Genomic DNA, 24310 nt, shown 5'->3' with positions numbered 1-24310 from the left:
CCTGGCGCGCTTCACTCTCTTCGAGGTGTATTGCCTCCGTACGAGAGACACGTTCGTGCTGCAATTTTCATGTTTGCCGATAGGCGCTTACCACGCGCGATTACGCCTGCGCGGTGAATGAAAATTCCTCGCGATTCTCATCTTGGCGGAATAATCGAAAATTGATCCTCGCTCTTTATTACGCGGTATACAGCTATATTCACGCGTAACGCGATTGTTTGCATTACGCAGAAATAATAAAATCGCGTCTGACCCGATACGGGCTGCTAGCTCACTTTTTCATCGAAAATGGTCCAGGCGAAAATCGTGGCCGCGAGTTTTATCGTCAATAAGATTATAAAGCGAGCTGATGATACCGCAAATCAATGACACCGTGATCGCTTTCTCGTAATTAAATTATAATTTCGCTCGCGCCGTGCAATAATTCTCATTGTTCCGCGCGTGCGCACGCTAACTTCTTTACCGCAGGACGCAGGAAATTATATCCACATATCGCGCCGGCAAATACAAATCGCGCGATGACGCGGGGCGGGTGGGTGGGGGGGGGGGGGGAATGAGGACCTGGTTTTAATTAGACAATAAAGAGGTGTGATTGTAACCGCGTTATATCGGTCGCTTGATTACATTCACTTTCCGGCGCGCCGGTGAATTTGCGCGGATATTAATTTTTGAGTCCGGCGAGTCGGACATTATCGCCGATCGAACATCGAATTCGAATCATTTCCATACCCGGAGTATCATCGTCTATAGATTTTCGGGCAACAGCGTCACGTATTATCCAATATTTGCCGCTTATTTACACGAGCTCGATACACCACTGTACGCTCCCGATTTCCTTGTAATCTTGTAATCGGGCGGGTGCATGCAATCCCCACCCGATACATTTATTTTTTCCTCTCCAGCTAATCAATGACAGTGTTCGCCTACGCTGCCTATTAATTCACCCATATGTTATTCGTACCGATACAACTCTCCCTCTCTTTCTCCCCCTGATTGCATTAATTAATTATCATATGACTGTACTCGATGCAGCTGCCTAGTTTGGGAGGCAACGGTTCAATGCAAAGCGGAATTATTATTTTCAGGCGATCCATATTGTGCAAAGCTAAATTGCTATCCTTCATGGGTATAAACATATCATGGCAAATCCCGCAAAAATATCGCGTTATTAATTAAACGAATTAGAAAATTTATACTACTACATTAACAATGCGTACGTAAGCGATTCTTAACTCTAGTTAATTTTATTAGGATTGACATTAGCATTGAAATCAACTTAAAGTGAAATCTGAGGAAAGAGAGATGGGGATATAACTGCATTTCGACGGTAACGCTCAAGTTCTCTCGGACGTACACGCTCGCGTAGTTATGCACGTCCTAGCGAGCAACAGAATAGTCGCTCTAATGGATGCTGACGCTATTTCGGGGTTAGATTACGCGGTGGCAGAGTGCCGAGAGGTATCGAGCGAGGTGCTGGCGTCGCTTCCCAAGGGCGTGATCAGAAATTATCATTCGATAATGATAGCGAACTGCCGCTCCTTGTCGCGGAACTGCATGACGCAGCAGTCCAATCCAGTCGAGGTGTATAACCACCCCGTAGGAAGGGGCTCGCATAAGGCGATCCTGCGCCTCGCGTCGTCCGTTCAAACGAATACGGTAACTCCGCAGCAACAACGTGGGGCGCTTTGTCGCTCGTCCGGAATTCACCGGGATTCACCAGATCCCAGCGGCGTCTCGCGACGGCACGTAAGGGTGTTGCGTAAAAACGCGGCGCGGCTCCTCGCATGATAGATGGTAAATCGATATTCCGCAAGTGCGGGAAAGTGTATGAGGGGACGAGTGTCGCGCGTCAGGATCTCCCGGGTCTCGAGAGCGACACGGTATCCGATTACGCGGCCAGACGGCCTCTTAAGGATGCGACAACCTGCTCTGGATGACGTAACGTTTCGCGCTCGTTTCGCTTATCCGCGCCTAAAGGGGCTGCCTGATGCTCGGTGCATTTTCCCCGCGCCAGCGCGCGATGATAGGCTCCAGCCGCGTCGCCTTATTCGTTTTGCGAGTGACAGCCGAGGGGGTCAGAGGACAGGACTCACCCCTCGCTGCTTCCCCTCGCCGGATCCACGAGGCAGAGCTTTTAACGTGGCGCGTTCGAGGCGTCATCGAAGCACTCGATTAAGGATTTGTCGTATATAGGCAGCTCGCACGGCCCCGATATTACCGGTGCCATAAGCCGTGCGCTTAATACATCTTACTTCCGCCGGGGTGGTGGCCCTGGGGTGACGCACGCATCGGGCACGACTCGTATGTAAAGTACGTACGTGCCATATGTACCCGGCGTATCGTAAAATGAGATGTCGCGCTGGCTTTTATGGCGTCTGAATCAAGATTAGATTTACTTTGCTCCGACGTAGGACGTTTTCACCGAGTGATAGAGGCGGAGAAGAAAGAGAGATAGAGAGAGAGAGAGAGAGGGAGGCGAAATGCCGTTGAACCTATTTCGCCGCGGCATCGGAAAATCGCGACGGGCATACGCTAGAAAAATACAACGGGCCCCGCGGAGAGATCGGGGGAGATCGGACGCGCAAACACAAATCCTCCTGCGGCTGGAATCGCGCGGCAATTCCGCCGCGAAAATAACGCCGGCCTCAAATAGCCGGCGGGTGCCGCGATTCGTAACGTTCCGACGATTTCCACCAAGTCGATAAGCGTAATGGCAATAAGTCGTGGCATAGAAATGCAAATTTGCCTGATGTCCGATGCGCGCACCGCGATAACGATTGCTCGTAAATAGCGTTACGTGGCGTTACGAGCTATTGATAAAGCATCGTGAGGGGAGTAACATCTTTGCGTATTTCAGCCGGATGATACGGCGGACGCGGCGAATACGCGCCGGGGAACGTAAAAGAGAGTCGTTTGCCATAGGCTTTAACGACCGTGGGATATTTATTTCAATCCCGGTGCCATTAAGGGGCACCATTACGCGACCGAGTAGACTCCGAAATGCCCCGCGCCCATCGGCCCATCGTCATTCTTTATTTCGTATAAAATTTGTAAAAGCACCCCTCCGGGCGAAGCACCGAAAACGCCAAACTTATACGCCGTGCCTTTAGAGCCGCGCAACCGTGAAGTATCGTGCAGTTTCGACTTATCGATCACGCGATAGGAGCGAGCTGAATTTATTTACGGTATCTTCGGTGGCGGAGTAAAAGAGAGAGAGGGAGAGATACACTGGCGGCACGTGGGACGACGTGACTTCGGGCACGATGTTTTCGCAAAAAGCTCTCAGGGCCAAAAAGTAATTTACAGCGCGCATTACCATCCCTTTCGCTTTAAAAGCATTTTTAATACACCGTGAGCGAGGTCTAGGAAAGAAAAAAAAAGAAGAAAGGGGGAAGGAACGGGTATAGCCCCTTCGCGCAAAACTAGATTCCGCCGAGCGTATTAAGAGCGAACGTATCTCTTACGCGCAAGAAAATATTTCGCTTACGAGATTGCGCGAAATACGCTCTTGTTCGCGAGCGAGAACCGCGCGTGCGATTCCCTTTTTCCTCGTCTTCTTTTTCTGCCTTGTTCCGTGCCGTCGTTTCTCCGCCTCTCCGCCGTTTTACATACGTATCTCGCCGGAATCTAAGCTAATTCCGCAACGTTAAGCGACTCGGAAGTTTCTATCTTTCCCGCGGGAGTCCTCACTTTCGTGCAGTTCCCGGCTCCAATCCCCGAAGACATCCACCGAAACAGTGGATTTCATGTTTCCCATTGAAAGGCACGATTCTGGCGTGAAATCCATCCGGCGTGTCGAAAAACACGTTCAGGCTATCCGCTATTCCGTGCGAGGGGATGCACGCTGATCTCTCCTGACGGCTCGACGAAGGGACGACAATTCCATGGAATTACAAAGCCTTGTAACTCGCGTGTCGTTCCGTAAACACAATTACCGCGGAACGAAATCAACGGCCTGCAAAGGTAGAGGGTGAGGGAGAAAGAGGCACATCGAAGGGATGAGAGAGAGGCAGAAAGGGGGTGGAAGAGAAACGCAGAAACGAGCGAACCGTGCCGCGGTAAGTGGCGCGATTATAATTTCCAAGGAAGGGGGAGGAAAGGGTGAAGGCGTCCCTTCGCGAGCAGTCTGCTTCTCAGCGAGATCCTCTCCAACCCTCCCGCGGCCCTCCACCCCGTCCGCAACGAGAGACGCAGACTCGGCAAGTGCTCGTTGGAGACCGCGAGCATCCGCACAGGAAGTCATTAAAATTTTCATTGTCGCGTTTGCTTGAAAATTCCGCCAACCAAATAAACATACGGATTTATTATTTTATCTCGCGCGACTTGCCACCACGAGTTCAGCTTGCTGCGCCGCCGGGGAGCGCCGTCAATCGCGCCGCGAGATAATACCACTCGTAATTTCACGCCTTGTTACTTGTTCAAACGAGAAACAACAGTACTAGCAGCAGCAGCAGCAGCAGCAGCAACGCTGCACCCAGTTCCCGTGATATTTTCATAATACCACCACCGACCGCGATTGGGCGCAAACGGCAGTTTCACAATAATACAGAAACACCGCTCGACTTCGCTTTTGTCCTGCTCGCGCGCGCGTTTCTTAAATCTTGAAAAGCTACCGTCTCGCCTTGCCAGGCCCGTGAAGTACGAGCGTTCCGCGATTCTTTAAACTCTCGGCGCAAGCAAGCTCACCCTTCTCCTTCTGACCGTCGCCTTTCAATCCGCCGCCTGCCTACCGGTCGGTTCACCGATAGTCCTCACCCCTTTCATCGTTCCTCCTGCCGTTTTCCTAAGCGGGCGGTGAGAGGAAAAGGTGTAGGTATACGTACACCGGTGGAAAACTTTGCTATCTCGCTGGAAGATACAAAACGCGATTCCGAGACCTGCTCTCTCTCCTCATACTCGACCGCATCGCCCCTGGTCGGCTCTTCTACCCTTCATCCCTCGATACGGCACATCGCCACCTTTCTCTCTCATCCGGACTTACTTCCATCGTCCCTTCGCCCCACCGACTTCATCTCGATTTCCTCGCGCGACCACGCCACGAATCCAAAACAGCCCCCCGGCGCTCGGCCGCGCAATAGTCGGATCCGCAAGCGGAATATAGCGTGGCCTACTTGAGAATTCATACGAAGAAACTATGCGTATGAATTCGTATTAGATGAAGTTTCGGGTCGCCGTATTCCGCGGAAATTTCTTAACGGCTGCTTGGAATTGTTGCGACGCCAACGATTATACGAACCGGAACACGCTCGCGAACGACGGAAAGCACGGGGCGCACCAAAAAGCCCGCGTGCGTGTGTGTCGCGACTGTACGGACGATGATACAACGGTAAAACAGCGGAACCGGCAACTTCGCCAGCAACGAGAGTCATCGCTGTCGGACAATCCGCGACGCTTTTGCTTTCGCAAATGCAATGCATCGCGTGGCTGCGTTTTATTCCCGTGCTTTCATGTCTAATCATTTAATCGGTCTCGCTTTAATACTCGAGCGGCGAGCTTGCGGCTCTTCACGCCGCGCTGTTTATGGCGCAAAATTAGTGATCTACATCGTTATTGTCCAACAGGCGGAATAATGCTTCGCCGCTCCAAATGCTCGTTGACCTCCTCTCCCGTAGCATTCCACCCTTTAAGACTGTCTGATAATATCCGCACGCGCAAATCCGTCATCCAGGGATCACTCGGTTCACGACGGTCAACGAATGACGGCTCGTCTTGCAGGCTCGCAATCTCGCAGCAAGCTTGACGGGGTATTTTTCGAATACAATTTCAAAGTGCAATAAAGTGTCCCTTACCGCGTGCGCGACCCCAGGCGAAGCACGCGTCATATATTGCGAGCACACTGGATACGCTTCCAGCTCGCGCGCTCGCGCGCACGTACATCCTCGTATTTTATTTCGACGTGCATTACCGCTCTTTAAATATCACGGCGCAATTTTATGCCCGACAAGCGTCCTAGCGATGCCCAGTTACGCCCCAATGCACGCGCCACCGACTCGAACGCCGTGAAAATGCGCATGCAAATGTGAAAGCGGTCTAAGCGGAGATCTTTTCCAATTCGCGTGCGTCGCGACAATAACGCTTTCCGGGACGATTTCGGCGTTCGCTCGCCATCTTTCGTACCCTCTGCCACCCTTACCAGCGGTGGATCCGCAGGCTGAGGCTAAACTCTGCTCTTCCTATCTGCGCTCCCCCGTCCGCGCCACCCAGCCCATCCAGCCCCATCCACTTCTCGGTATACGGCAATGTACCGAGAGCAATGAAAATGATTAAGCGCTACCCTGAATCCCGGCAAAGCCGCTCTAATCCGGCGCCAAAGGCAAAATCAGAGACACCGACGGCGTTGTAACTCGCGAGTTAACTCCGCGCGCGCGGAACACGGGGGCCGGTGCTTGAAACGCGGCCACTTATTACCGGCGCCCATCGCGGATAGTTAGAATCTTTTTGCGAACGCCCGCGGTGCCTTCCAACGAACGAGAATGCTGATTTACATGTACACGGGAGAGTGATTATTAGCGCGGAAATTTTCTTTGTTGAATCAAACCGGCGCACAGTGGGCTAGAATCGAAACAAGCTGGCCAAAAGTCGAATTTTTTCAACTCTTGGAAATCTGTGCATTTCGACCTTTTTTGATTCATGGATATCAGTATTTTCAAAAATGTGAAAGGAGTTTCGTAGGAAAAATTTCCTTCCCATTAATCAACAATTAATAGGAGGCAACGCGTTAACGTTCCGAAAAACGAATTATGAATGAGTATAGGCTATAGCTTACATTCTTGTATGCGGATGCAAGTAATTTTGCTTTTTACTCTATAAATAGAATTGAAACTCTTTTCCCAAACAGTTATAACCATTAAAAATGTTTGTTCATCAATTTGTGTTAATCAAAGTTTTTGGTTTCTTAAAATATAAGAAAGAAGTAAAGTTCAATATCATTTTTTTTAAATAGCTGTAAAAGGCTGTTTGGGATTCTTGTTTTATCATCTTGTGTAGGATTCAAACTAAGTATTTCCGTTTGAATTGTGCACACCAACGCACACCTTTGCGTTATATACAGGATGTTTCATTTTAATTTTCATATCGTAATAACTCGAAAATTTGGCGTTTTGGTAAAAAATGTTTGAAATGAAAGTTGTAGGTTTTTAAGTGAAACATTACATAGCAATACCAGTATGACCTTGATAGTGTTGTCAAGATCACGTACAGATCACCGTGAAATTTGTTAATGCCGCGAAACGTACGACGCGGCGCGGTAGCGACTGTAACTTTCAAGCTTCATAACTTCGAAGTATTTAACGGATTAATACTTTGTTATAGTGTTCTGAAAAGCTCTTGAGATAAGCTACAAAAATATCTAATGAAAACTGGAGGTTCCCACTTAAAAAATTCAAGGTGACCTTTGCGTGACCTTGGCAACGCTATTCAAGGTCATACTAGTACTCTTATCTAATACCTGATTTAAAACCCTATAACTTTTATTTGAAACATTTTTTTCTAAAACGTCATGTTTTCGAGTTATTACTTTTGGCCAGCTTTTTTCGAGTTTAGCCCACTGTGCGGCGCTCGTCTGCAAAATGTAGGCGGAAGTGTAAGCGCGTCAGAATCAAACTCAAAATAAACTTGCAAAAGGATAGGCTTCGCTTTTCTTTCGTTTTCCTTTTGCCTTTCTTCTTTATTATCTAGCCGGCACGAAAAATGCATGAACACTTGCATGCAGTTCTCCGCTCCTAATTCCATCTGATTTAACTTGCAGGTAACAATCAAACTTTGCGGATGCGCTTCCTTGGAAAAAGTTAAGCATGCGAGAGATTTGCGACGATAATAACGCGGATTAAACCTTAAAAACGACGCAGCGTGCCGCGATCCCTCGCATCTTTTAATCACGCCGTGATCTCTCGGAGTCTCGCGGACTTTTTCAATCATAGCGAAAACTTTTTTTATCAGAAGGGAACAAATTTTTTTTCTTCCATCGATACTGTTTACTGGAAGAAATTACGCGTGGGGCGAGGAAAGGCGGCCCGATATAAAATATCACGGTTTACCCCGCGTGTTTTACGAGGGAAATAGTTGCCGGAAGAACGATGGGGGAAGGAACCGAGGGAACATTCTTCGAGCTACCTGCATATCGATTAAAAAGTTCCTACCGTTTTTCCGCCCTCGTCCCCCTATCGTCGATGTGACGATTCGATTGCAGAAACGTTCGCCGCGTCGTCTGTAGACGACGCAGCAGCGACAGACGGTCGTTGAGAGTTTCGGCTTCCCTCTTCAACCTGACCCGACCGCTCCCTTTCACCCTCCTTCCCTCCTTCCCTCGGCGGAGTCCTACCCGATGCCTCATCCCCCGCGTTCTCGAGATGGCAGCATACCGAGGGCAATGAAAATGATTAAGCGCCCCCGTGAATCCTAGCGAAGCCGCACTAATCCGCCGCTAAAGGCAAAACCGGAGTCAACTTAGGTGCTGCAACTCGCGAGTTAACCCCCCCCCAGTATGAGGCAGACGCGAAACGCGAGACGCGAAACAGCCTGCACGCATCAGGCCGACAGCGGGCACGCGAAACGCAGGGTGCCTTCTCCTCTTCGTCCTTTCCACCCTCCCGTAGCGTCTCTCATTCGTCTCCATACCAACCACTATAATGCCATCTAATTTCCGCCATTCCGACCGCTTGATCTCAGAGCACGCCGGCGTTACTCTTGTTTAACGCACTTTTGGGGGTAGTCGCGGAAATATAGCGCGCCTGGGATCGCGGGTACGTGTCCCGTGTCCAGAATTTGTGGAAACAATATGTAAAACGCGCGCGCGCCGCATTTGCGGTACGCAAAAGCTCTCTCTCGATGGTGCCGGTGCATCCGGCGAGTGGTGGTAGTGGGCTTCGAGACGGCGAAAAAGCGTCGCCGTAAAAGCGTAACGTCAATTTTCACGGGACATACATATGTATGTATGCATTATACACACGTGAGCAGCGCGCGTGCGATACAATTTTCAGGGCGCCCGATCAAAAAGTTGCGAATGACGTTTACGACACGTTATTACGTATATCGCGCGAGGGGCCCATAGCGGAGGCATAACGGTCGCCGAAGCCGGCGTGACGGTCGCAAATAAAGCTGTCTGGGAATGATTCAGGGAGCGTCTGAGTCCACGAGTTTACTAGCCCGAAGGAGAAAAGGGGTTCTTAAAAATATTAACCGCCTCGAAAAGCGCAGGCAGCCCTCCCTCTCTCTCCCTCCGCCGCCCTCGTGCACGCCGCGCCTTTTTGGTGCCATGTAACAAACTGTTTCCACGGCCCCGTTATCATCTTTCCGGCTGTGAGGACAGTCGCAGAGAGGAGCGGTGAGGAACGAAAGGAGAGAGGAAGGCGATCCAAACGGAGACGGGAGAGAGAGAGAGAGAGAGAGAGAGTCCTGGAACAAGAACAGGATTAATGGGCCGTCGTATCACGCACGGTGGGCGATAAAATATCGTAGGAAATATCCTCTGGCCGTGCGGAGCCTCGGCCATCCGCGTGGAATTTACTCCCCGCGCGATATCTACTATCTTAGATAATCTCCACCATTAGAGGAGGGGGCAGGGGGAAGGGCCAGAGCGCGGGGGTGAACAGGAACCACCGGACGGATACTGCTCTCTATCTCGTTCGCAGCTTTATGGTAAAAGCTTATGCGCTACGCCAAATTCCGCCGCTATTACAAGAATGCTCATTCTACCCGCGGGAGAGGCACTTACAGTAAATACCGCTTGCTCTCTCTCTAGCTCTCTCTCTCCTCCTCCTTCTTTCTCGGTGGGAACAATGCAGCGGGGCACGTTACAGTATTAATATCATACCGCGTGTGAGCCCATTGTCGTCCCGTTGACTCGTTGTAAAATTGTACATCAGCGTTGGCCCTTCTCGCTCGCTCCGACTCGGTGCATTCTCCATCGCGCAGTTACCGTTTCCCGGGTATCGCTCGGTATCCGGAAATTCTCGCAATATCGCGCGATGATGCCTCGAACACGACGAGCGTTGATCGTGGCGGTTTTCATTTTAAAGTTTCATTTTAAACCCGCGCTTGCGACGCGACGCGGCACGACGGTGTAACGTTTAACGTACTCGAAGCGCTATTAATGTACGCCTCTCGATCAATCATCGCCGCTAACGGTCGCGCGCAAACTACCCTCGGCGGGAATCATCCTTCGAACCTTCGCGTCCCGCCGCTGTTTACGTCCATCGTGGACGTACGTCGAATATCCCGCGACGCTCTCGAGATCGGAAAACCCCGAAATCGTGTGTGCTTGATAAATATTTGCGGACCCTTGGGGGGAGTAACGGGGGCGCGCCAACGTTAAGCCTGCGTGACGGCTCGATCTCGTGTTTCGAGACCCTCCACGGGCACGTGTATCGCGAGGACTCTGGACAGAACTGACGTATGGCGTGTAAATACGAATATCGCGCGGGTGGAGAACGGTAATGCGGTCCGCGCGCGCGAGGGGCGCCAGCTACGAGGGAGGATAAGCGCACACCCCTGTCATGTTCCCAGACCGCACGGCGGCCCGCCAAGTAGGATTTCGGTCGTTCCGCCAACCCGCTGGGGTAACTCGTAACAGAGTCACCAAAGCGGCAAAATTACGGCCGGTATACCAGCGGCTTTCTGCGCCCTTCGAAAGGGAGCCGGCGCGATCTACTTCTCGTTTCCGCTTTATTTCTGCTTGCGTACATCCGCGTCTCTGAACTTGAATGGGTGAGTTCACGCTGGAAAAATGATTCCCCTCGTCGACGATCGTAAGCTTATTAACTCGCTGACTTTCAGCTGGGAAAGTATTGTATAAATGTGCTCTGCAATGGTGACGTATCGTCTAAATTTGTCACTTTTGTACTGCTTTCAAAATAACGATGTAAAGTAACGTTAAAAGAAGATACCGTGCATTACGTAAAACATTTCAAACTTGAAAGTTTACTTATGCTTTTACCGAAAGTTCTCCGGTCTAGCTGAAAGCCGCGCAAACGGCGAATGCGATCGATAGTTTGATTAATCTGCAAACCTCATTTAATCCACCCGAATTTACTATTAACGAAATAATCAGAGGCGCGGGAGCGAATGGTGTAATAATAATAAGTCTTTCAGGTGCGGCTAATCTCATGAAGAAGCGGTGCATTATGCGTGCCGGTAGCATACGCTACGCCTATTTCTCGAACAAGCGGCTATCAGCAGCCACGAGAATTCTCGAGCTACGTGACTCGAGTGCAAATGAAAGAAGACAGTACGTACACCGGCGCGTCCGGTACGACGACAATGCGGTGTTCTTGCACGGACGACGTATTACCTCCTCGGGCCATTAATCGGTTCGTGATAACGCGCGATGTTCGCGCGGTAATATAAGCACGGTATTATAACGCCGATACCTGCGCAGCCGATCTGCGGGGACGCGACGAGTTGCGTTCCTCGTCGTGGCCTTAATTAAATTCCGACAAAGAATCGGAAGTAGGGAAAAGTTCAGCCTGCCCTCCTTGACTTTCCATCCTCCCCTCTTCCGCTCGGCGTGACGGGGCCTCTACTCGGGGCCACGCGGGTTTTAATAACCGTCCCGGATCCGGGAGCAAGAAGAAGCTGGCAAATGACCGTGCGGCGTCGGCGGTGGCGGCTCCGGGAGCCTCCGAACCAGAGAGAGAACCAGAACAGAGGAGGGTGGAAGAGGAGAGTGTACCAAGCCGACGCGCGGGGAAGTCAAGCATCGATCCCCCATATTCCTGTCCCGTTCCCTCCGCTCGCTTCTCCGCCATCTCCTCACGCAACCGCCGACGTATCCCCGTCCTCGCCACCCCCTCGCCCCAACCCCCAGCCTTCTCGCTTTATCTCTCTCTCTCTCTCTCGTTACGTCGTCGCGTTCCGACGTACCTCGAGGAGAGCTCACACGCGCCTTATGTCTCTCTTACCTCCCCTCCCGACCGAGAGGACTCTCTTTCTCGCCACCGTCGACTTTCCGGGTAATTCTTTTTCTCTCTTTTTCCCGCCTAGCTATCTATCTATCTATCCATCTATCGGCGTCTCTTCCCTTTTCGCTATCTATCCATCTATTCGTTTGCCGATCTACCCCTGATCTCGCCTTCCTCTCTCGTTCTGCGGCTCTTCCTTCTCCCCTCCCCCTCGGGATCCAACGCCGGTCTGGCTCTCCTGTGCAAACGTCTCCAAGTCGGTCTATGACATTACTACTTGCTCTCCCGCGCGCTACTTCCTCTTCCCCCGTGCCCCCATCCCCGGCTGATTCCAGCGAAAGCCGAGGCCCTCCACCTCGTCTTTTATTTCCCGCCACTCTCTCGCCGCGCGATATCCTTGCCAGACCGACTCACACCGACAATCACTAACTCCTTCGCGATCCCCTCACAGCAGACGGTACGGCATCTCGCGGTGATAACCGCCGCGGAAGAATTCTTCCGCCATACCACATCGACCTTGCATCCCCCAGTTTTTAATCACCCCGTGCCGCTTTCGGCCGTAAACGGGACGTGAAAATGTTTTCGCGCCTGAAACGAATGAAAGAGCCAAACGATAAACGTCATTCCGGGTTACCTACCCTACGGTAATCACGAGCCGTGTATGAGCGTAAAATAATCGCGAAACCTTGGTCAGCCTTTGGTCAACCTTTCGGTTGATTATTCCAAGCTGACTAATTAACAAAGTGATTACGTAGCCGACGAGAGTTTAGATTTTTCTCGCGATACAGGCACCGTGACGCAAGATAATTAGGTCTCACGTTAAACAACCTCGTCGAAATTGATTAAATAACTTCCGCGCTTCGTCGTCACGGAAATGCACCGGCGTCTCGCCCAGTCGTGCCGTTACGTAACGTTATAATAAACGGAGGCATGACGTCCTCGCAGACGCGGGCGGCATTCTCCGCGCGTCTGTTAAGAACCGTTGGTCAAGCATCTTCGCAACGTCCGGCGTTGCGGAGGAGCTCGGCGGTATCCGGTTGCAGCCGGCGAACGCACTGACGTTTTCCACTGGCGGGCTATATAGCAGACAACGTATATGCGGTCGTGCATCCGTATGCGCGAGTGCGCGAGGCACGTACGCGGACCTGTATCTAACGGTAACGTTATTCCCGTATGCGCGACGGAAGACGCATGCGATATCGCGAGCAAACAAGCGCGTGCACCGAGCAGAGTGCAACCGAAAAATAGCCGATGCGTGCGCGGATGCCGCGCGGAAATAACTGCGCGCGGAATCTCGAGGAACCCGGGGAAATATTCGATCGATGCGCTAGCTGGACGTCATCCTCGACGGGCGTCTATTCAATCCGACGGCCTTTCATCCCCTGATCCGCGCGGCGATCGGCTTCTCTTTATTTACGAGAGATATCTTGGCGCAACCGCGTCTCTCTGCCGAGCCGAGGGAGGAAGGTAGGGACCGCACGTCGCGATGAAATTAGAGACGAGAGCCCGCGTATAAACGGAAATAATTGTTTCCGGCAATCCGCGCAGGAAAACGGCTCGGATGCCGCAACGTCGAAGGTACACGTTGCAAAATACGTGTATAATGCCGCGAGAATGTTGTGCGGATACAATGGTAAATACGCTTTTCGTAACAATAAGCCGCTATTGGCTGGAAACCCTTACGACGTCTCCGGTGAAGATGTACCAACCCCACGAAGGAAAAGCGGCTCGGTAATATCGGATTACTCGCGGTCGCCTCTGATGCTCCCGCGCTCCTGCTGTTGCCGCAACGGTAGTAATGGCGGGCGCAGTCTATAGGGTAGTCTATAGCGCACCCCCCCCCTCCCCCGCGCCGCCCTTAGGACGCGTGTACGTGCGCCGCGGCGCACGGTAACGTTATTCCCCGACACGAATGGATATGCGTTCCATCGACATCGATGCTCGACAACCAGATGCTCGACTGGCATATGTTGCGCGACAGGCGCACGAGGCATCCAAACGCATCGCGCACACATGGGCGTTTTCCAAGTATCGTTATAAACATGCCATTAAACAGTCCGTGTGGATTCTTGAGTACGGTAGTCGCCATTCGATGCTATCGAATGGCGCGTATTATTCGCCTATTATTTTTTATTTTATTTTTGTTAGCCGATCGAGATGAATTCTTCAGAGTTCTCCGGACGGGCGACGCTCCTGCGTCTCGCGCGCCAGAAAAAATTATTTAATTATAGTAATGGCGAATTGTTACAGCGATGGCAAGCGATGTAAAACCTGCCGCAATGTGTTTCGAGATTGTTACGTTCTCCTGCAGCGGAGAACCGGGGTGGCAGTGCGTCCCCGCAGAGCCGAGCGCAGTTGGCCGAAAACGAGATTGCGGGGCGAATTGGATCGAAGTTAAAAACCAGCGAGCCAAGTAAATTATAGCCGTGGGCCGCGAGAGTAATTGTTTCGTGGCGGCCGAGAGGATTAGCGGAGCGGATCGGTGTTCTCCACGGTGTGTTCATCAGCGTTCTCAAGATCCGATTTGTCCGCCGTTACGGTACCACGATTGATCAGGCCCCCGCTAAACCGCGCAGCGCTCACGCGATTAAGTCACGACGGCGGAGGAAGCGGCCGGAATTAGTGGAGACGTCGCGAAAGCGGCACCCCGCCGAGTTACGCCGCAGATTATCCCGGCGACTTTTTATTTTCGCCCCGCAACGAAGCCGCGTAATCCGCTTTTGCGCGTGCACTCGGTAATAAATACACGTGTTCATGCATCCAAGAGAGGGAGAGAGAGACACATGTTCCTCCGCGTTTCCCAACTTCCCGCGCGAACTCTCTCGAGTTTCCTCCTTCAGCCGCGCTAATCTGACGGGGCGCGTCTGAGAGCAGCCCGCAAATTGACCGTAAGGGCCACCGATCGTCGATACTCGGAAAATACGGGGCGTAGCGCAAGGCGCGGATTAACCGGAAACGCGACTGCGCTGTGGAAATGAAACCGCGGAATCTTCGAGCGCGGTGCATTTCAGAAATTCGAATTTCTATATTAATAGCTTTAACGCACGGAACCCAGAACGGGTGGACGGACGGTGCATCCCTTGCACCCCTTGCATCTGCCGCATGCCGATAGGGGCACCGACTCACCACCGATTCCATCGGAGGAGGGGTACGGCATACCGCGCAGCGACGTGTTCCAACCCTGGCAGAATACGAGCGCGCCGATGGCCGCGTACACGAGCCAGCGGTTTTGTCATTCTAATAGGGCGGGCAATGCATCAATTATAGAAACACAGCGCAGCTCGGACCTGGCATTACACGGCCGCCGAATAACGCGGTCCGATTGCGCGCGATTATGCGAACAATAAATCGGCAGTCGGATGCACCACGCACGAGACATTCCGTCGTTTCCACGTGTCCCCTCCTCTCCTCCGCCCTCTCGTCGAACCTCGCCTTTGTGCCGATCAGCAATAAGGGTAATGGGAAAATTCTTGCCGCGCGCGACTTGTCGACAGCGAGATCCGTTTCTTCGTTTCTCGCGAGTTCCTTTAATTTCTCGTGCTCGTGAGAGCGGCATCAACGCGCGGCTCGGAAGTCGTTCCGCGTGCAGAAATTTGCATCTTTAATATTCCCTTCGATAGTTATCGCAATGATAAAGTCCCCAGTACGCGATCACGCGCGCGTAACGAGCCATGATCGCGCGATCAAACAATTTTTTCGCCGACGCGAGAAAATCGAGACGTAAGAAAATTGCCCGCATAGCTTGGCGAACTCATTTCGGTCGTTTGACCATTAAATTGCTCGCCGTGCTTGGCGAGCACCAGTAGCCGGATACGCCGACGATGCTAGCAGCAGCAGCAGCAGCAGCAGCAACGGCAACGGCAACGGCGGCAAGAATTTCCTCTCACCCCGACTCTCGTTTTAACTCGCGCAATACCTCGGACGTACGAAAATTCGATTTCACCTTGCTATCTGCCGGCCTCTGGCAACGAGAGGCAAATTCTTCGTCAGTGCGCGAGACGAGGCGAGGCGAGGCGAGGCGCAGCCAACGAAAGGGTTGCGCGTGGCGCGCGCGGTCCTGTCTCCCTTGTCTGGCAGCACCGTGCTATTAATCGTATTAGGCGACCGACGGGTACGCCTGAGTGGTGGATACCCTCACCTTCCTTCACAAAGGCAACGTACAGCGGTATCTTCAGCCGTGCGCCACGCCGAGCACGGCCGGTGGACGCGCGCATTCTGGCTATATATATCAATCACATACCAAGAATGCTCAGAATTCCGCCGAGTACTCCCTGTCGCTCGATTAGATCTTTTAATAATCCCCGACGCATTCACAGAGAAATATGCTGGTCGCGCGCACATCTCCCTCGTTCTCGGGAATGCCCCCTACGCGAGGTGCTTCATTTCTGCGAGACGTATGGACGTCTGTCTGGCCGGGTATCGCTTGCCTACTTAGTCGGTTGGAAAATATCGACGATTGCAGAGGGGAGGATGCATGATAGCCTTGCTTCTCAAGGAAGCAAAAGGGTTATTAAATTTTACATTATATTTATATTCATGTTTTAAAGTGTTACGCTTGGAATATTATATCGGACACGGAAAATGGGATATTTTATTTTTAAATATCGTATGATTGACCTTTCCTCATTTTTCCGCGTTTTTGCCGGTCTTTTTAAAGCTCTTTGAAGACACGTGAACTCGAAATATGAGGTCAACTCCAATGAACTTTCTGCAGCTTCTTGGTGACGCCACGCAAGCGTTAATGTACCGTAATTGGCAGGAAAAGACGATGTTGTCGACTCGTCGACAATATCGTGATCAAAGAAATTCCTAATTAATCTTTTTGCGGCCAACTACAAGAACGCACCCCACCGCAGTGCTTGGCTAACGTGGGAAATTCGCTCCTCTACAGTTTTTCGCGGAAAACATGTTTCCAAAGCATCCTCAGTTAAAATACAAAGGCATCAATTAAGCTGCGTGCAAACGAACGTTCGTCGCGCGAGGAAATTTTCGTTACGCTTGGAAAATCTTTGCGTCTTTTTCTTCGATCGCTTAGTCCTCTTATCGAGCCTACGCTCGACTTTCTTGGTGAAAGAAAGATTGTAAAAAGACGCGTTAACATCACTCGCGCTCACGTGAGCGGCAGAAGTATCGCTCGCGCGATATTGCCCGGCACTATTTTAGCGTTACCGTTTCACGGTTGCGCGCCGCTAAACGAGAAAAATGAAATTTAAAACTCGCCCCTACGAGTGCACGCGCTCGCGCGCGCATTAATTTCACGGCTTTAATGAAAAAACGTCACCCGTGTATCGCGTGCGCGTACGCTAACTGGAGCGACGGTGTCCGCTGCGTCGTAAATCGGGGTCAAACCGTCCCTGCCTCCTTCACTGTCCCTTTCTCGTAATTCCGCCGAAAGTGCACGCGCCCGGTCTTTGAAGCACAAGCGGAACGAGCGATCGCGACTCGCATGTGCGGCATAATTTGCGCGAGGCAACGAACCACCTCGTATCCCACATCCAACAGGGTGTCGACGTCGACGGCCGTCTCCTGTGCCGCAACCTTCCTCCTCGTCTTTTCGTCGACTTACCCGCGCCGCGTAGGTCTCTCCTCGTTCGCATAACCGCGGAAGAGAGACGCCGTCATTTCTATAGACATTCATTATTCACTGCTCGCTCAACGTGCTTCACCGTTACCCTTTCTCTCGTCGTCGTCGTCGTCGTCGTCGTCGTCGTGGTTGTAGTCGTCGTTCCTTTCCTTCCTCTCTCTCTCTCCCTTTTTTCCCGGCGCAACCCCTATATGTACCTGTCTCCCTTTCGGTTCCACTATAGTCTCCCTATTTCCCGCCATCGGGGCTGCCGTTCGCGTCCGTTAAAATCGGCAACGGCGATAATCCGGCCGAGCTTTTAAACGAGCATCGTTCGCCGTTCTACAAGCGGTGGACTTTGTCGAAGGATTTCTGATCGGCGAAAGAGCTAGATCCACGGGAGAAGAAAGGAGAGGAGAGAAGAGGGAAGCGCGAATGCGCGAGGGCGTCGGCGTGCGAGCCTGCTGAGTGGCGGAATATTTCACGAGGAGCGGAAGAACGACGGCAAACGTTCGCGCGCACCACCCGGTAATCCATCGGGGCAGTAATGTTTTGCACAATTCATACGGGCCGCGCGCTAAACGCTTTTTGATGGCGCGATTTAATTGCGCGATGTGCTTCGATTTTCGAACACGCGCGCACTCGAGCGGATCGATTAAATTCCGACCCCCGTGCCCGCTCGTTGCGGCATTATTTCTATGGCGTTGTTTCCATGCGGACGCGTCTTCCGTTAAAAATTGCATTAAAAACAACCGGACAATATCTCACGGTTCTTCCCGTTATTACGTAAATCGCAGCTTTGACGATTTCGCGCCCTTTGTCTTCGCGATTAATTAATTGCTTGGGCATTGCGACATTGTGGAAGAGAACTTTTCAAATAAATCACGCATAGTCTCGTTCAACTGCAATTTCGATGGACGGAATGTACATACACACGACGCGCGCTTGGCAAATCAAACCGATCGATCGGCGTCGGCGGAAATATTTAATTTTCGACCATGGAAGATGACGCGCTGTTAACTTGCAATGCCGGCTGCAATGCCACGCGAGGGGATCCGGCGACGCTAAAAATGTCCAGTTGAACCAAAAATGTCGAGTCGCTTATACGTAAAGCGCCGAAGCGCTTCAAATCCAGACGCGTGCTCCGGCACAATCAATTGATTAACCGCTATTACTATATTATACATAGGCGCACGGCAATCTCGACATGTCGATATATTCGCAGCGCGTTGCAGCGACGGCCACGCCGAATACACATCAAACACCGTAATATCATATCCATCGAAAACAGGTGATCGCGAAAAATACTGTTTGTATCTGTAATATTGATAATGATGCGAACCCTGACAATATTTGCAACGCGGGTGCATCAAAACACAAATAAACGGGTCGCGAAAGGTAGCCCAAAAAGTTAAACATTCGACGATGTTATTGGCGATAAAAAAATATGCCGTAAGCTGCCCAATATTTATCAGGACGGAACTGCACCCGAGAGTATTTATGCCGTCTGCGTATTTTTTTGAGTATCGCTTTGACCGCTTGTAAAAACGTTTTTACGTTTTTTTTTCCCATAAAACTCGGTCGCGGCTCGAAGGAAAAAGCTCGCGTGAATGCGAGTCGCTTGGCGACACGTTAAAAACTCGGTTTGCCACGATCAGAGACTTTGGCGATCGACTTGTCCTGTGTTCTTGGGTCTTCTTCGTCTTTGTGCACCCTTGGGCTTCCTATTTTCCCTGCATATCATCCCTCATTTCCAAACCGTAACCGGGGGATCGATGGAAAGTACATTTGCCCGAGCTAAATCATCTGCATATAAGCGACTCGTATTATTCAACCTGTAACTCTGCGACTTTTTTTATATTTTTAGATGAAAGACCGGCGATTCTCTCGTACTCCTCTTTTTCGGACGGGGGGAAGAATTTATGGATCCTGCCGCACAGTTGTACGTTTTTAAGTTGGTCGAATATGGAAGTTTTATTCCGCAAAAATCTTTTGTGTACTTTTACGAAGATTCGGAAAGCAGTACATAGCGATTCAAATGCGAGATATATATCTCATCAGGAGAAAAAAGTGCAAAAAATCGCCTGTGTATATATATATATACACACGTGAAAATACATGAGTCTAAATGCATCAGAGCATGAAAAACGCTCAGGGCTTACGCGGCAACGAGAAAATTTCATGTAATAACGAACTAAACACTGGAAAAAAAAACATTTATAATTAAAATAGCTCGCTCGCTTCTGAACCTACACTAAGCAAATGAGAATTACTAACCGGTATAAATATATTAATTCAGTTTCACACATATGATGTGCAATATAACAGCAACCGACAAATGAATAAAAATATCAAGCGGGAAGCCGGAAATCCTCTGAAATAAAACCGGCTTACAAAGAGACTCTCCTAGCCCCGTTTCCGACGAGGAAGAAATAACGACAGCTAAACGTCGAATGCTGAGAAGCACATAATTTTACCTATACCTCATTTCTTTCCGTGAAACACGCTTCCTACCCGTATGTCGCGATCTACTATATGCGCGGTACGTAAACAACGTGTGAAATAGGAAACGTTCCTTTGACTAGTATACTATATCCGATATCGACGGAACTTGCCGGCTTTATTGTGTTTCCAGTTTTATTGATAGCCCGGCATACGTGACGCATCAACGTTTGCGCGTGAAAAAGTGCTATTAAGTCGCAATGCACGAAGCGCGAATATTCGTGCGCGAGTAATTAAACTGCACCCCCGATCCCCGAGATAATGGCGCTGCGAGGGTATAGAGGCGATCTCTCGCGCTCGGTGTCGCGCGCGTTTCGCGGGGCTGTTTGTCTTGCCGCGTTTTTCCATCGCGAAAACGCGATTCGACGCGACGCTACCCCCTCGGCAGGCAGACGAGGGTGTTGTTGCTGGCGTATTGCACGCCAGTATTTAGGATACATAAGCGCAAACGGTATGTTTGCGCGCGGCTATGTACACCCCCGCCGAGTTCAGTAACCCTTCCGTCGACGGCAGACGTGCTCGACGAGGTTGAGCCCGGCGCGAGCACTCGACTCGACGAGACGCGTTAGATATAAGCGTCGAACCCCCGGCATAAGCACTCGGAAATCCCAGCGGTGCGTGTTGTATGTAGCTTTCACGCTCAACGGCGTATCATAGGTACTCGCGAACGAACGAACGGACGACGACGACACTCACCGATAGTTATCTTGTCCGGAAACGCCGCGGGTACCAGGAGGACCAAGAGGACGGTTAAGGCCATCATCGTCATCGTGGCAGTGGATGTCGGTCTGCTGATTCTACCGGCACCGGCGGTGGTCTCTCGCGCTCGGTGGTGCTGGTGGTTCCCCTCGGGTTCCCCGGGGACGACGATCGACGCGGCGGCACCGAGAGGGTACGCGGTGGCGCGACGCCGCCGTCGCGACGAGGGTGGTCCGCCCGTCACGTGAACAACCGGGAGCATCTTCCGAGCTCCGTGGTCTGACACAAACTGCCGTATTCCACTCGGCGTGAACTCGGTCTCGCCTGAACCGCCCCAGCATCCTTCTCGCCCTCTCACCCTCTCTCTCTCTGCTTCACTCTCGCTCCCTCCACTCTCGCTGGTCTCTCCCTCGTTCGTGGACCCCTTAACCAGCAGCCACCCCCGTCGGCCCGCCCTCCTCCGTGCGCGTTGCAGCGCTCTCGCTCTCAACCCACCCTCGGACCCGCTCCCACCGTTGCGACTTCCGCCACCACCGACGCAAGCATTCTCCATCCTCTCTCTGACATCCCGCCGTCCCTCTCTGCCGCCGACCCACCCTCTGTGCTCTCTATCCTCTCCTGTTTCCATCTCGTTCTCTGTTGCCCTCCTATCCTCTCTTTCTCTCTCGCTCTGTCGCACCCTCGCGCCTCACCACGGGGTAGTTCGGGCTGCAAGCGTACGTTTAACGCGCATGTTACGATAGTCGCGGCGCGCGTGTTCGTCGCGGAAATATTCCGCGCACCTGCTGGCGCCGCGCCGCTACCGATACCGCCACCGATACCGGTGCCGATTACGTCGTTGTGTAGCCGTCGAGTGTAGGCCGGAATTAAAATCGAACGCACTTCTGCTCGCGGTGCATACAACATCCAAACGGTTCTGGCTTTTCGACTCGGCCGATTCCAACGCGATTCATTCGTCGAGCCGACCGAAATCAACGTTACATATCAGCGGCTTGATGCGATATATCGATATGATCCCGTTATTATTTATGTAATCTCAAAAAAATAAAATTCCTCGTATTTTTTTACGGGGAATTTGCAAGTATAGAGAAAGTCTGTGCAATCCTTGAAAATATTTCAAGCCACTGCGTTCACCTGGTATTGTTAGTATCAGGACACGCGGACCGCGTACCGTACGAACAAAGCGAGCATGTAAAAAGGTGGACTGTATGTATTTTTTTGCCGAGGGATGCAAATTCTCCCTGGAATCTGAAATTGTTTCTCGACCTAATCGGATTTCGAAAAAAATGCGACAGTTTTAAACATCTATCCCTAGTCGATGGACGATCGAGTTTCGCAACATGAAACGTGCAGAAAGGATTTCTGATAACAAGACGAAAACTATTCTTGACTAATTTAATCGTATTACAAGTATAAAAAATATGGAAATAAAACAATTTTTAATTTAAATCAGTAATTTCTATTCTTCTCTCTCGAATTAAATAAGATTGTCTTACTGTCTTCAGACAAGAGTAACATGTACAAATTTATGCTTATATGTTCTTGTATGTAGAATAATTTGATATTAGCGCCACTTTATAGTAGGCTTTGTCGATGTCGACGCATCATTTTCTCACAGTCGCTCGTCGACTCGGCGCCGTCCTTTATTCGGATAAAACGGCCAATATTTCTGTGTTGCAATCGAAAATCGGGAAAGTGTTTCTGTTATTTACAATGAATAAGTGCAATGTAAGTAAGTATATACAATATACTTACTTGAGAAATAAGATTCGAGATAAGACATTTCCATATCTTTTGCACTTATTCATTGTAAATAACAGAAACACTTTCTCGATTTTCGATTGCAACACATAAATATTGGCCGTTTTGTGCAGATTCTACAAATTCTCTTAGAAGAATAGAATAAGATGTCTTTTAGATCTCACAATATTCTGAAATCAAGAATATTTTGAACTTGCTACAAATTTTTATCTAAATCCTTCTGAGAAAATTAATGAGATAGCTCCAAGATTATTTAAATCTAGATTTTCGAATTTTCTATTGAAGATTAAAATATGCTTCTTTTCAATAATAAATATGATTGTCGCTATAGCGATCTTATTTTATGATAGATTAAAGAGTAATAGCATTAAGTCCAGAAATCTTTTCTGTGGGTGTGACGTGGAGGATCGGTCAATGAACCTCGCTAAATTATATCTACGACTCGCAGCTTGTCGTTTCACCATCACCTTGGGAAAGCAGATTTTCTTGAATATCCTGCGATTGTCTTGACAAGCGCGCGTCCAGAGTAACGAGTAGCTTGTAAATATGCATGCGCTCTAATTTACTGTTTCGCTTCGTACACCGAACGCGCGTTAGGCAGAAGCGTATAAGGTACACGCATCTTGACATTTTTACAGCTTTTATGCGGCACGGTGTAACAAGAAGAGCGCAGTGTCGCCTTAGTCTTGATGGAAAGCGTATCCGATATTACATGCACGCGTAATATTCTCTTTGCCGGGGAAATTCATAAGAATAAGGTATAACTTACCGGAAAGCGGCACCGCGTCGCAAACAGTCCCGTCTAATATATGCGCGACGCGTCTTCGCTCGTTGCTCGGATAACTTTCTTCTCGTCGAGGTTTTAAGCGGTCGGACGGTCAACTTTATACGTCCGCGCTGGCGAATTATGGAAATCCTTCCTGAAAAAGTTCAAAGTGCGGTGAGACCACGCTAACGTGTCAAAAGGTGCAAGTCGTTGTCAGAGTTCGTCAAAAGTTTTGACAAAAAGCATTAGTGATTGTCCCGATGTGCCATCGCGTTATCGTTTTGCCACGCGATACGTATTATTTAATGACGACAGAAAGACGCCGGCAAAAATATTTGACGAACTTCGTGCGAGGAAGATTGTTGCAAACATAGAGGAACAAATTCAACACTCGTTCCATTCTAACAAAATTATCACCGTAGGCTGAGATTAATATTTCGTTATCTCATGTATTATATATCATTTTTGCTTCAACATTAAATAACGCGGAGATCGCGCCATCGTTCGTCATCGGGCGTCACGTCGCACGCGGAACGATAAAAAGCGCGGCGCGTCACGAGATTAGGGGATGGTCCATGTGTTTCTCCGCGGCGCAGCAATATTTGTCGCGACTTGATTTACTCGCCAGGGCTGATTGCCGCTCGCAGCTGGTGGCAGTAAATTCGTGGATCCGTGTCTAAGGGCCGAAGGGCGCGGGCGCGAGAGTCGTAACGCCAAGTGCGGAATAAAAGCAAGCCGCGCGTGCTGCATCGCTCGCAAAACCCGCCCGCCCGCGTCGTGCTAAGATCTTGGAGATACGTTCGAGGGGCCCTACGTGGGGGCCCTAAGGGCTCGCGGACGTGCAAAGCGCACCCTGCACGCGGGCAATCGTAAAACGTCGACTCGCGCGATTGTCGACGAGGAAACCAACCTTGCGTATATCTCTCGAACGCAGCGAATTCACGAAAATATCGCGCGGAGCTCGCGCGTGCTTTACAAGCTCGCGACGCGGCGCGACGGTTTGATGCTTGTTAAGCTGAACGAGGCATCGCGAATGAAATTAATGAGCAACTTGAAAATAATTCCGTGATGAAGTAAAGGGTAGCTTTAGTAAAGGCTCTCTCGTGCAGCGCACTTCAAACT

At 50.6% G+C, this 24310-nt stretch overlaps 1 protein-coding gene across 4 annotated transcripts in view; it reads right to left on the bottom strand.

Annotated features, from left to right (window-relative positions):
* LOC105279016 (glutamate receptor 1) overlaps positions 1 to 20981 on the bottom strand; it is a 260017-nt gene extending 239036 nt beyond the window's left edge. For all 4 annotated transcript variants that reach the window (XR_003406990.1, XM_011338535.3, XM_011338536.3 and 1 more), the window contains exon 1: positions 20659 to 20981. Coding sequence is in view for 3 of the 4 variants with exons in the window: in XM_011338535.3 (XP_011336837.1) it covers positions 20659 to 20923 (265 nt within the window). In the remaining variant the exon portion in view is untranslated. The remainder of the gene's footprint in view (positions 1 to 20658) is intronic.
* Positions 20982 to 24310: the final 3329 nt, after the last annotated feature.

The sequence above is a fragment of the Ooceraea biroi genome, chromosome 9, assembly GCF_003672135.1.
Source record: "Ooceraea biroi isolate clonal line C1 chromosome 9, Obir_v5.4, whole genome shotgun sequence".
NCBI classification, from domain to species: Eukaryota; Metazoa; Arthropoda; class Insecta; order Hymenoptera; family Formicidae; genus Ooceraea; species Ooceraea biroi.
This window is presented reverse-complemented; position numbering and strand designations above follow the sequence as displayed.